This window comes from Falco biarmicus, chromosome 5 (genome assembly GCF_023638135.1).
Source record: "Falco biarmicus isolate bFalBia1 chromosome 5, bFalBia1.pri, whole genome shotgun sequence".
Classification (NCBI taxonomy): Eukaryota; Metazoa; Chordata; class Aves; order Falconiformes; family Falconidae; genus Falco; species Falco biarmicus.
This window is the reverse complement of record NC_079292.1, coordinates 41,744,582-41,759,072: the sequence shown is the minus strand read 5'-3', so window position 1 is coordinate 41,759,072 and position 14,491 is coordinate 41,744,582. Positions and strand designations below refer to the sequence as shown.

Here is a 14,491-nt window from a genome sequence, read left to right as displayed (position 1 = left end):
GTAAAGGCTCAAGCGCTATTTAGGCAGAAGGGGTTATCCAAATATGAAAGGAATAAACTACCATTTTGCTACTATCAAAACTAATTTTAAATTACCACAAATTATCAAGCTCATACTGTGCTCTTATAGCTTAAGATCCACTTTAATAAACCTAGGAAGGATATTTTGGGGTATTTATCCTCCCCATGAAATACCACAGTCAAGGTACATTTGTTGACTTAGAGTAACGTAACACAACTGTCACATTCATCTTGGCTCATGTAATTAACATTAACAAAGCTGTCTAAATTCCTTCAATAATCAATGGGGAAAGAGAAAGGATGAACTGTTGTGTAGACATGCCTCTCTGAAGATACATATTTTGATATATGTATTTTCATACAAGACAGTAAAATAAGTTATTTCTTCATCCCTTTACTATGGAGGAAGATGAGAGGTCTAATTTTCAGATGTATGAGGCCAGGGGAGGCTAATTCCAGCCAAACTATTTCAAGTTTTATTTCTTTTTAGCAAAGAAGAAACAATACGGGTTCATATGGCATTCCAAAATCATGTCAGAGGAATCTGAAATGAGATCTGCGAGAAATTGGCTTATAATGTAAAGAAAATTACATGCATACAGCATTAACATAATTTTATGGAACAGGTAAACAAAGCAAGACTGTTTCATATCTAGATTTTAATGATGAAACAAGCACTGCTACAGAAATATAGTAACAGAAACCTAGAATGATTAGGCTTGGAGGGGACTCTGAAGATTACCTAGACCAACCCCTCCAGCTACAGACAGGGACATCTTTCACTAAATCACGTTGCTCAAAGCCCCATCCAATCTGACTTCCAACTCTTCCAAGGGTGGGGCACATTCACAACTTCTCTGGACAACCTGTTTCAGTGTATCACCACCCTCATCATAAAAAAAATTCTCTTTATATCCAACATAAACCTACCCTCTTCCAATTTAAAACTGGTTTACGTCTTGTCCTGTCAACTAGAGCCCTTGGTAAAAAGTCTCTCAACCTTGTGAGTCCTCTTTATATATTGAAAGGCTGCAATAAGGTCTCCCTGGAATCTTCTCCAGGCTGAACAATGCCAACTCTCTCAGCCTTTCCTCACAGGAGAGGTGTTCCAGACCACTGATCATTTTAGTGGTCCTCCTCCGACATGCTCCAACAGGTCCATATATTTCTTGTACTGGAGGCCCCAGAGCTGGACACGGTACTCCAGGTGGGGACTCATGGAAGTGGAGTAGAAGGTGAGAAACACCTCCCTGTACCTGCTAGCTAGGGTTGGGGATTTTTTTATGCAGCCCTGGATACCATTTGCTTTCTGGGCTGCAAGCGCACATTGCCAGCTCATGTCCAGTTTATCATCCACCAGTATCCCCAAGTCCTCCACAGGACTGCTCTCAATCCATTCATCTCCCAGTCTGTACTGATAATGGGGACTGACCCAACCCAGCTGCAAGATCCTGCACTTGGCCCTGTTGATCTTGTGAGGTTCACATGGGCCTAATCCCCAGGCTTGTCCAGGTCACTCTGGGGTTCATCCCTTCCCCCAAGCAATCACACATCTTGGTGTCAGCTGCAAAGCTGCTGAAGGTGCACTCAATCCCACTGTTTGTCATTGATGAAGATATTAAATAGTACTGATCCCAATACAGGACCTTGAGGGACACCACTCATTATTGGTCTCCATTTGGACATTGAGCCATTGACTGTAACTCTTCAGATGTGCCCACACAGCCAACTCCTTATTCATCTAATAGTTCACCCATCAAACCCATATCTCTCCAATTTAGCAGTCAGAATGTTGGGGGATACCATATCAAAGGCGTTACAGAAGTTCAGGTAGATGACAACCGTAGCTCTTCCTTTGTCCACTCATGTAGTCACTTCATCACAGAAGGCCACTAGATTAGTCAGAAACATCTTTTCATTAACTTGCAAACTGTTTAGTTAATGTCTTGTTTTGGAACAGAAGGCTCTGAAATTCAGGTAATAGCTGCATTTCACTGACTGACAAGTAAAGAGCATGTAGGTCATCTGAGGTAGTGACACTTGACATAGTGGACAAAAAAACCAAAACATACAGGATTTGTCCCATTTTACAACGGTATATATCAGGTAGAATAGGCAAAGGGATTAAGAACTGGATGGGGGAGTTCACTAGGTTCAGCTAACACCAAAGAATACCACGAGTGCTTAAACTGCAACTGTCAATCTTCAGTGCAGCATTACCCCTCAGTTTCTTAAAGGGCCCCTGTACCATAGTATGTGAGAGGAAGGCTCACTTCAGATCCTGGGTGATTAGAATGATCTGGGCAAGGAGTCAAAGCTGAAGGCTTCCTGGGATTAAAACTTAGCATTTCTTGTTCTTGTTTATGGTTATTACTGTAGTTGATGGATGTTCCCTTGTGTACATTAATAATCCTTTTTTTAAAAAAAAATATCTGTTACTGTTGTTTAAGTGCTGTCTGTTGATGTTATCTGCTAACAAAATCTGATAACAAAGAGGAGGCAAAGAACACAAAACCCAGACAGGTGTCCTCCTTCTTGCCTCTTGACACAATGTCCACTTAAAATAATTGAGCAGAAGTATTTTTTCAAAACCCAATATAACTTAGTCATACCTCAGAGGAGGTATGCATTAGACTGAGTAAATACAAAGAAGAGAAGAGAGAAGAATCTGATTGCACACTTGAAGAAAATCTGTTGCAGGACTTTCAACACCATAGCAATGCCCTATCTGAATTACCTACTGGCTATCTCTGTCTGGAGAACAGTTGATGCCTGAAATAATGTCACTTAGATGTCAGAGGCCAGTGGTTTATGCCAGAAACTGAAGCACGCTTTCTCTCTTACTGAAAACAGGTAAGCTCATGCTAAATGTCAAAGTAACACTGCTCTCATTAACCCTACATCTGAATCAAAGCATGGATCCTTTGTCTCATGGGCACTTTCATGACCTCCAATCATTTAGTTATTACTAATTCTTTCAAAAGATCAAAGGGCAAGATTCTGTGCTGATAATGAGATGCCCTTACCAGTGAAGCAAGGTATATTCTGCAGGTTGGTTGAACACATATGAAAAGTAAAAATCCTGAGAGCTGAAAACCACAAAGCAAATTTGATGGTTTACCTAGGGAACCATGCAGGCTGAAATCATCAACTAAGACCTGAAATGATAGATGAATGCAGGCAAGTATCAAAGATCTGGAATATGAGATTCTTATTTGTAATGAAAAAAATAAAGGCATAAGTTCTCCCTGCTCCTGTCTTGTAAGGATACCTCTTTCAGTGCTCTTATTGGAAGCATTCATGAAAAATGATGACAAAATGGGATAGGAATTTGATATAATACACCATTTCTTTGCAATTTCCAGATCTACTAGCCTTACAGTGATCTAAATCCAGGCTTCACAGAAGTAGGAGGTAATAGCCAAGACAAAGGGAAATTAGTTTCAAGAGATTTTTCAGACTCTTAAAATGAGCATCCACACCACAGAACAGTTCAGACCTCACAGCAACAAAGAAAGGAAATACATACATAAATCAAGCTAGTTACCCTTCAGTGGAAGAATCACAGATTTCATTTTCATTAAATTCTCAAGGATTAAGCCAGATCTTGTCATCACTACAGCTGTGGCTTCTAGGTGACTGGAAGCAACTTGGTCACAACAAAGTTTAGTTCCTCTTGATACCTCTGTTGTAACTGTCCATTAAACCAGGATTGAATTGTGTCAAAATGCCCTATTTAGAAAAGGGACTAGTAAACAAGCAAGTAAATCTAGAGGCTGGAAGATAAATACATTATATAACCAAACAGAATTTGATTTCATCTCTTTTCCTAAATGTTCTATCACAAAACCTCTTTTTCTTTCCTCTTGTCAGTTACACACAACCATAATATCAGGAGAACACAAACATTCATAAACCCTGAAGGAAACATGGTATCACTTTCTTAGCTGATGTCTTTTGCAGGCTCCAGCAATCTCTCATTTATCACTATAATGCGGAAAGAATGTAAGATATTCGGGATCTGGGAAATTTCTCTTTCACCTCTTCCATTGTCATATGCTGATTCTCTCATATGTTTTGTAAGACCCTAGAATTGTCTGAAGTCATAAGATAGAGTCGTCATCACAGCATTTATTGCTTCACTGAGAGAATGAGAAAGAGCTATGTTATTTCTGCTGGTGTTACTCCCATTCTGTTCCATCCATATTTCGGTACATACCTGTGCTTTCACCAGTGGAACCTAAAGCCAGCAGACACTTCTCATGCAGACTTGTGCAAGTACACCTACACACCTCAGAGTTGCCTCCTATGAGTTTTAGGTCATCTCTTGTCCCCTCATCCAAGTCCTCTCCAATCTACCATCCCTCAAGTTAACCAAGAAGAGATTCCAGATGACTCCCTATTGTGCTCTAGTGAAGGCAAAAAGGAAGAACACATCCCTTTTAAAGGCTGAGTCGCCCTGCTAGGAATGCTGTGCTCTGTCTTATCTCTAACTTGGGGCTGTGATGGTTGCAAAGGTATCCCTTTAATATTGCAGTAAGTCAGTAAATGTTGACTTAGTCATCATCATCTAGAACCTTTTGATGAAAATATGCACCAAGGCTATAATCAGATCACATCAAATGCCATCACGTACAGCTCAGATGTCAAAGGATCCTTCCTTTCAGTATTTGAAAGAAACTGCCCAAAAAGATCATTTCACAAGGCACAACCATAGCCAGGCTTTTCTAGCCATTAGAAGCTACTCAGAGAGACATACAAGAGTTGTTTGGCAGAATGTCTCATTCTTATACATGAGAAGAGTCCCAGGTAGCTTACAGAAGGCCTTTGTCATAATTAAACAGTACTGAGGTTTCACTGTAGGGATAGGCCTTGAACCCTGTACTGCTGAGGAGAAAGTCAGAGACAAGGACTAGTCTAATCATTAGATTTCTAATTAACAACCACCACCATCATCTAAATAACAATAGCAGTAAATAGCACTAACAGCAGTGAAGTGTAAAGATGGGCAACTATATGCCTGCACACATACTGCAAAATTTCATAGAATCATTTAGGTTGGAAAAGACCTTTAAGATCATCAAGTCCATCACTGCCCTGTTCCCAAGCACCACATCTACACAGCTTTTAAATACCTCCAGGGATGGAGACTCAAGTCACTTCCCGAGGCAGCCTGTGCCAATGCTTGACAACCCTTTTGGTGAAGACGTTTTTCCTAACATCCAACCTAAACCCCACCAACAGCACAACCTGAGGCCGTTTTCTCTTATCCTATCACTTGTTCCTTGGGAGAAGAGACCAACCCCCACCTCACTGCAACCTCCTTTCAGGTAGTCGTAGAGCGCGATAAGGTCTCCCAAGTCTCCTTTTCTCCAACCTAAACACCACCAGTTTCCTCAGCTGCTCCTCATCAGACTTGTGCTCCAGACCCTTCACCAGCTTTGCTGCCCATCTCTGGACACGCTCCAGCACTTCAGTATCTTTCTTGTAGTGAGGGGCCCAAAACTGAACACAGTATTGGATGTGCAGCCTCACCGGTGCCAAGTACAGGGGGACCATCACTCCCCTAGTCCTGCTGGCCACACTATTCCTGATGCAAGCCAGGATGCTATTGGCCTTCTTGGCCACCTGGGCACACTGCTGGCTCTAATAACTGTATTAGCTGGTGGACCTCAAGATTTAGAGAGGTATGAGGCATGACATTTAATATACAGGCACCTTGGAGCTGGAATACAGACAGTCACAAATCAAAAAATAGCAGGTTTTTTTTTATACCCATATAGAAATCCATATGTCAAGATAAGCATCTAGCTCGGAGAATTTTGTATGAATGACCCTTTGAAAATAATGGTTTCCAGCTATGTATATTCATTGGTTCATAATCAAATAATTATTTTCATTTTAACCATGTCAAAGTGCACAGGATCATGTGGTTTTATATAAATACAGAAGAAACAGGATAAGGTACAGAGTTAAGCATGAAACAAATGCCTTTGTGCTGGCTCTCCAGATTTCACTGAATAAGAGATAAAAATCACTGAACATTCCTACAGCATTAGTAGCAATACAATGATCCAAGAGAAAAAGGGGTAAAATACAATCTTAGTAGTCTAGAGTAGTAGATGCAAGGAATAATAATAATGCAAGGAACTAAATTCTGAATTTAAAAATATTTATTGCCTTTCAGATGCTAGTCATACAAATGACATTTTTAACCTATAAATTATTCAAGTCTACTGCCTATTTTTAAATGATGACTATATGGCAGAATCAGTAATGTCAAATATTCTTAAATGCTAGTATGCATCTATGTTTTTCCAGAGTATTATGGAAAGGTAAACTGTTAACCACTTTATGGTATGAACTGCAAAGAAAGTATGAAAATATTCTTTAAGTTAATTCCATATGCATTATGACAAAATCATTCAGCTGTTTTTTTATGATAGGGACAGCACACTGGTACAGGGGATCTTTCCACATAGTAAATATTTCACCATCAGTGCTGATTATTAGCTGTCAGAATGGCAACAACAACAAAAAAGTATAACCAAGACTACAACTAGAATTTTTTTTACTGTTAAGACCTATTACTCGCTGCTTTACAATTTACATCTCAGTAAGTTACCATAGCCACAAAATATTACTAGAACAACAGTAACTATTTCAAGATACTTCAATGGCAGTTTGATTTGCACATATTTGAAAGTCTACATAAATGGCTTTGTCCACGGTTTTGTTCTTTATGCACAGTCCAAGTTAGGAACCTGTCTTGATGAAAATTAAAAATACCAGCTCTTAATATCATGTTATAATGGTACTATTTTACAGTCACATAATGCTATTTTACGATTCTCACTGCAAATTAAGCAATCTAAATTGATGCCGCCTTCATCCTCTCATTGAATGCATGGCTGCTCCCCTCCCATGCTCCAACTCTAGCACTCACATGACTAGGCAGTCAGCCAAGTTCACGATCTGAACTGGCTAACATAGCCCTACCACAGGTGGTTTTACATGTCACGTTTTCAGAACGGCAAGATTACAAAGGTCTTTCTGCAAGCAGACTAAGAACAGACCAAGAAAGTTTTTATTCCCAAACTATATAAACAGAACATTTCTTAAAAATATGTCAGTAATTGTCAGGTACCAAATTCAGAAAAAGAGGAGAGCACTTCAAAATGCATTATGGACCCAGATTTGATGAGGGTTTTGTGCCGTTACAGTAAACTCCAGTGTCTTAATGTGTTATTCACTTGCTAAAATCAAACCTTTGTGTTAGGGACTTCAAACTGTCAGAACATAATATGCTTAAAAGAGTCCTCCAGCTACTAAAACTATTAAGGCAGCACATACTGCCTGTTCTGCTGATGCAGCACTTGGAGGAACAAGAAAGAACGTTGTGAGTTAAACTATCACAAATTTAATTTATAATTTCATATTAAATAATGCTACTCTATCAAAACTTTTGTATTTCAATACAATAAAAGCGCAAGGAATACCTTTGCCTTAGGACTTTCAATACATATTTCAATCAGAACTCCATTTATTTCCAAGACATGTAAATACTGTAAATACTTGTCTTGCCAACATTTATGCAATTTTAAAGAAATGAGAAAACACATTCCAGTTCCAGTTCTATGGGATTACTCGCATGCTGAGAGTTAAGCCTTTTTGGGTTGAATTGGATGAGTGACAAGACACTTAAACCCCTAAAAATATTGAGCAGTATATTTCAGCTCTTATTTTCCACTCATAAAACAGTATCCTATAGCAGCAAGTTTACTCTAGTGGCTTTGTTGATTCTAAAAAAAAAAAAAAAAAAGAAAAATGGGCCAGGATTTCAAAGGTTCTTCTGGGAGCTAGATGTCTAAGTTCATTAAACTTCAATGGTATTTTTATGCTTAAACTTTTTAGGTTTCTTTAAAATCCAAGCCAAAACTGAATATCCTTAAAAGTTTCAGAATGATTATAAAAGAGTAGAGTATAATACTTGGGTCTTTTAAAATGCCAGAATCCTGACAATTTCCCATAAAAGGGAGAAGTTGCTTGACCAGACACAACTACCAGTTAAATTTAATAATCAAAGCTATCTGTATAATGGCAGAAAAGATAAAATTTAATAGTTTCATTTCTTGCCTTTATGGGTAATGAAACAAGACTAACAATGCTTCTATTTTAAACACTAACAGGCTGTGGATCAAGAAATCACCCACCTGCATACTGACAAATTCTAATACAGATTACAAAGCAAAGAGTATAGTTATTTGTTTTCTTATTTTTCACATTTATTAATAGCTTACTGAAAAAATAACTATTATGGGGAATGAGAAGGAAGAGAAAGGAAGAGACTGAAGACTGTATCTTCATATGCATTACTGGATTTGTTTGACAATGCTGTATGGACCACATGACTTCAAAAGTCCTTTACAACTTTACTTTTTCTGTGATTCTACAACACTGCTGAAATGCTTCAAGGAGAAGGGGTATGAGCTGGGATATGTATTGGGGGGAGGGGGGGACACAAAGTTAACTGTTCTGAAAGATTTTTTTCAGTATTAAGATCTGATTTTATATTTTAAAATATAATCTGCATTTATAAAAGCTAAACATTTCTAGAAATAACATCTTAAACTTGTTTCAACATTACTTTCAGAATTAACAGATGTACATGTCTAACAGCTGATACCTTTTTGCAGCTCTTATACGCATTAACAACTGTGGTATTCAAAGATATCAAATCCACATTAAAGATCTAGTGTTTTATTGTGTATCATTACCTCCAAGCCAGCAATAACTGCCCTAAGCCTTAGTTTTATGGTCTTATGCTATAGATAGGCAAGCGCAGGAATGAAGCCACAAGCTTTTTAGCTAAGAACTAGTATTCTTTCACTCATACATCTATATGTTAAATGCTAGATCTTAGAAACAGTTAAAAATATTAACACTAAATTATACAATGCATATCCTATTTACCTAGAAGTCCAGTTATGTAAAGTGAAAAGACACAGGAAACATTGCACTGTAAGGAATAGTGGTTGAATGTCTAACATCTCCACATGCAGGAAAAATATTTGTTCTTAAAAAAACCCAAAACACACCAGGAATTACATTAGCTATAATCACAACAGTGCCTCATGAAAATTATACAATAAATGTTCCATTTCCTCTTATTGTAAAGTTTCGTTAAAAAAACAGCTTCTATTTTAAAATAATGCTTTGACCACTTTAGTTCTTAGTACAGCTCTGTATTAAAAAGTAACTTTATTTAAAAAAGGCATCTCTGGGATTAGTTGTTTCTAAAATAACTCCAAATTAATTTAAAGGAAAAAAAAACACCCTTCAATACTCCTTTTTTTACATATAGACGCGTGTACTTTCAGACTTTCACATCACTGCCAGTGGAAAAATTCAGAAGAGTTAATAAAATTAAAGTATGCTAATCTCCCTTAAAATTTAATTATTTTTCTTATAAACCAATTAAAGAAAACTTCACCTTCTAAATTTAGGTGCCTACATCTGTGTAATAGGTAACAGCACCTCTACTGCCATCAGCTGGAGATCTAGGCATTACAGTGAGCAGAACTCTGTTCAGTTGCCTAACTAGAGATGCTATACATTATCAGACACCTACACAGAACTGGTAGGTATGACACATGGTCTGAGGAGACTTTCACAACTTTGCAATGGAGCAGCTGAGGCCAAGTCAGAGGTGCTATGGCATGTTAAATGGCACTGGACACTCCTATGAAGCAAGTTGACCCCAGTGGAAACTAGAAAGCTATTTTGTTCATCCACAAGATGTCTATAACCGGTCAAGTGACTAGCTCCCTTACTTAAGGCCGGTATCTCTATAGATACCTAAATGTAGATGTTTTAATTTGAAAGCCCGAAGATAGATGCAGTTTTATATAAATTAAGCTTCTTTAATGGGTGGAAGGACAGAAATCTGGAAATAATTACTATGCAGAATATTTTAGCACATCTTTGCCTAAAAAATGGTTCAACGTATGTCATGGTAAACCTTTTGATTTTATAGAGCTTATTGTACTAGGTCCTGAATCAATACAAGTGATTTTTGGTCCAAGAAAGAATTCACCGCAGAAAGTGCTCAACTAAATGATGCCAACTCAGTCTGACCCATATTAATTTGAAATTACTTTAAAAACTAGGATTACTACAGCCAAGCATTTTTTCCACAATACCTTTTAACCTCTGTCTGCTGTAATTAATCTATACGTTTAACTCACTGAAGCTTAAGAATTCTTCTAATGCAACAGCAGATCAAGAAATAGGTCACCGCATTTCACCTACACACCTTGCTGCATTAAACTGAAAAGATGCATAATCTGAAGTTCTGGCCCCACTTCTGTTTTGTTTTGGTTTTTTAAAAGAAAAATTCTATAAACATTTTAAGTCAGAATTCAGTCAAATCAGAAGACAGGGAAGTTGCAGAAGGAAAAAACCAGAACATAAATAACTGAAATTGCTAATACTTATGAACTAAGTTCACTTACTATTGACATCAGTGTTAGTATATAGTGCTGTAAATTCTGCCCATGATGACGAACCATTTTGGTGTCTGCTGTAACCATCACTTCTACATATCTTGGATAGGAAAGAAAACGTTTTTTCCTGGAATGTGGATTGGCACCATCCTCTATAGATAGGTTATTAAAAGCATACTGTAAACTGAGAGACTTCTGTAAAACCTTGCTCTCTTTTAAACTGCTGAAGGTTGGATGTAGTAAAGTGCTCTTCAATTCTTTTTCTGTAAGGTAAAGAAGATTTACTGTTGAATACAGTTTCTAAATTTAAGGAGAAACAGGCATAAGGCTGCCCAAAATAGACAAACCAAACTTATATTTATGGTCTTATTTCCAAGAGAACCAGTGCAAGAATTTCAAAATTATGTAAAACATGGAAAGCTGTAATAGGAACATCAAATTAGATGTCTAGTACATTATTATATAGTTCTACCATATATGGATTCATTGTTAAAAAATAGTTAAAAGATAGTATTATACAGTTCCTAGAATGCAGTATAAGCAGTACAAGCAGTACAGCTTAAGTGCAAGGGAATGAAGTTAATTAGACAAAATAGGCATTTTTTACACACAAACCTTTGACACCAATAGAAACAGTCAAAACAAGCCATAGCAAAGATTAGGCCTGAGTCTTGAACTCAAGTCCCTATTGACTTTTTCATTTATATAACATCATATAAATACAGAGTTTACTTCATAAGCAAGTACACGTCAAAAGCCTTCAGTGATTTCCTTGACAGCTTTGTTAATATCCATTAGGTAGGATCACTTTCTAAAGCAAATACAGAACCTACCCTGATACCTCCAAATTAAGTACTGTAATACTGCCAATTACACTGGTCCAGCCACCAGAGGTTTCTGATGCCCAATACATAAAATTAATGCATTGATCAGGGAGTCACCTTGGCAACAGCCCACAAAATTACTTAACTGAGAAGACATCTGAATTCTCACTACTCTCCAGAACTTAAGCACCTAACTAGACACCAGCCCCCTCAGAGTACTGGCAAAATGAGAAAAAGCATCTATATTTAAAGTGGGATTTTAAAGATTACCTCAATGTATTGATAAACTCAATACCAGAACAAATCAAACTAATTTTGTTTATAAACACCAGAAACTAACAAGTGGATTGGTAATAGGTATCACATTTATCAAAAACATATTATGGCAAACCCAGATGAGCTTCCCTGTATTAAGGAAACAGGACTTATGGACAGAGGAAATGCAGCAGATGTCCTATCCTGAATTAACTAAGGCTTGTACCAAGGTTTCCAATTGATTTTTCATTATGAATTTAGTTTAGAAGAAACCAGAACAAAATGAGGAAAAGATGAGTTTAGACAATTTTAGAAATAATTATCACAGTGCAATTTCAAACTATAAAGACGTACTGAATGCTATGCCTCTCCATATCCTCTGTCAAGGTTCACTTATTAGAGAAAGAGAAACTCTCATGATGACAAGTACTGCCAGATATATTCCGTTCTTCCTTGAAGGAAGGACTTTAATAACTAGGCAAGACTAGCATTAAAGGAGACAAATCTCTTTAGAAGGACAGAAATATAACACAAGGGTTTTCTCCACGAATATTCCTGCAACTCTGAGCCAGGGATTACTGTCATTTTGGGGGGAGCAATCTTTTGTTCTCGCTCCAATAAATTTAAAGGGGGGAAAATGACAAATTCTTAATGCTTGGAGCCTTTTTCTCACACTAGGTTGCTTATATTAATAGAATTCTGAAATGCAACAGGGAAAAAAAAAAAAAACCACCAAAACCAAACCACACAAACTAACACACCTCTACTTTGTAGATATTAATCATTAAAAAAAAAAAAAGAATCGGGAATAACAACACTTGCTTGATTTAAGTACTAACTCCTTATTCTGCAATGAGAATAAATGAATAGGTAGCATCAGCTTCCTAAATTAGAGCTAAAGAAATAACCTTTCACTAGAATTTGTTGAATGCAAGATGATCATAATGATTGCTTTCTGGCCTTAGTATCTACGGAAAAGCAGAATTCTCAACATATTGTTTCCAAGTATAAAATATGCTTTAAGAATTTTCCAAAATTAAAAAAACACTAGCTATCCAAGCTATACCATTATTTTTGTAATTTATACTTTCAAACATCAGGAAAGATATTCCTTAAGAAAATTAAAGTTGAAATTTTATTATTTTCCTTTTCTTTAGATAGGTATATTTATGTACTCAGCCTTGCTTAGACGTTCCTGAAGTGCAAGTACATTCAGAATGCATAAACACAGATTTCAATCTAATGAAAGGTGCAGAATTTTAATTAGACAGATTGTTTCTAAATGCCAAGCTGAACCAAATATAAGCTGCTTTCTCCTATTGTGAACCTCCACCATTTGTATTTTCTTTGAAGCCAAATAAATAAAGCCGGTATGCTTCTACCAAAAGCAAAATAAAAGCATTTATGTCACTAGGCTTAAAAAATATGTTTCCAACACAACGAAAAATATTTTTTAAATGGCACTAGTGTAATAGTAAAGGTTAAGAAATTTATTGCTCAGGCAGGATCTTCAAAGGCTTCTACATCATTAATATCCCAAAGCAGATAGTATCTCGGTGTTTAGAATGAGTCTGTTGACACCTACAGTTGCAAATAAATCCTTTCTAATCCCACTCTTGTCTAGTTTTTGTACTGTGATGGTAGCTGCGTGTCTCTCATCATACTGTTTTCCAACTACATAGATACATGCATAGCTATGAAACTACTGAAAGTTTTCTGCCCCACTAAAAACATACTCATTTAAAGCACAGTGCTTTCTACCCACTGCTTCATGGTATTAATGGTTGCTTTGCCTTTCATAGTCACTTTCACTTCATACACTCACACTCTTTAGTTACTTTGCTTAGTCAGTAACCTACATACTGTGAATCTGTGAAAGTACAACCATTCACTTGTCACCTATCCTGATAGCATACTTGTAAGTTACTCTAAATTAAGTATTATTAATATGTAGTATGAATAAATTATAGAAATATTTATAAGGACAAAAATCTACATTAAAGGGTAATGTTAGATAGTTCCATTATTAAGGAAGGCAGATGTCCTGTATTACCTGTTAGACATGCAGTAAGTTCATTATCTTTAGTGAATATAAGCAACAAGCACTTCTGCAGATCTACCCTTTAAACATTTACATATGGGACAGTGTAGGTGTAAAAGTAAACCCATAGAGAAGCTTTTGCAATATCATGTATTTATTTTTTATATATACATTTTGTCCTATATTTGAATTATCTACTGGTACAAAATAAAGAAATGGACGCCAAGCTTACAAAAAGGAAATGTGTAGGTTCTAATGGAACAATCTGGAAATAAGAGCAAGATTTAATTTTCATAAATAATATTTTTTTTTTTAAACATCTGACATTTGAAAAAGTTACATTGAAATTTAAAGTATGACTATACCTGAAACTTCACAAGGTTTATGGGATTTCTGATACTTTTTTTTAAGTTCTTCATGCCTGTATATAAGATGTGGCTTGTTGTGCTCATCTTCGTATTCACCTCCATCCGTTTTCATCAGAGGTTCTAAAAAATATTCACCATCATGTGCCTTAAAGGTGCCCATCTGAAAGCAAGAGAAGCAATTGATTTAGTTTTCCACTAAAGGTATGGATGTGAAAAAATTTTTCATTGAAATATTAAGCCATTATAATATTTCAAAATTAATGGAAGTAAATTCACATGAGCGCAAACTTCAGTGGAAGCTGGAGATGGAAGCTTGAAGGTGAGGCAAAGAGAAGTATTCTTTCAGACTTGTTCCACCAGAATAACTCATAATAGACCAGCTTGTGTATGAACACTGTATCATAGGTAATCACTATACAGAGTTAATGAAACAAAGGAGATTACAAAAGTAAAGACAATTTAGGTAAAACCAAGCAGG

General features: G+C 36.6%; 1 protein-coding gene across 1 annotated transcript in view; it reads right to left on the bottom strand.

Moving 5' to 3' along the window:
• ADAMTS20 (ADAM metallopeptidase with thrombospondin type 1 motif 20) overlaps window positions 1-14,491 on the bottom strand; it is a 100,880-nt gene that overhangs the window by 72,311 nt on the left and 14,078 nt on the right. Inside the window, exons 3-4 of the mRNA XM_056341449.1 lie at window positions 14,011-14,173; window positions 10,535-10,788 (exon numbers count right to left, since the gene is read on the bottom strand). Of these exons, the coding sequence (XP_056197424.1) occupies window positions 10,535-10,788; window positions 14,011-14,173 (417 nt within the window). The remainder of the gene's footprint in view (window positions 1-10,534; window positions 10,789-14,010; window positions 14,174-14,491) is intronic.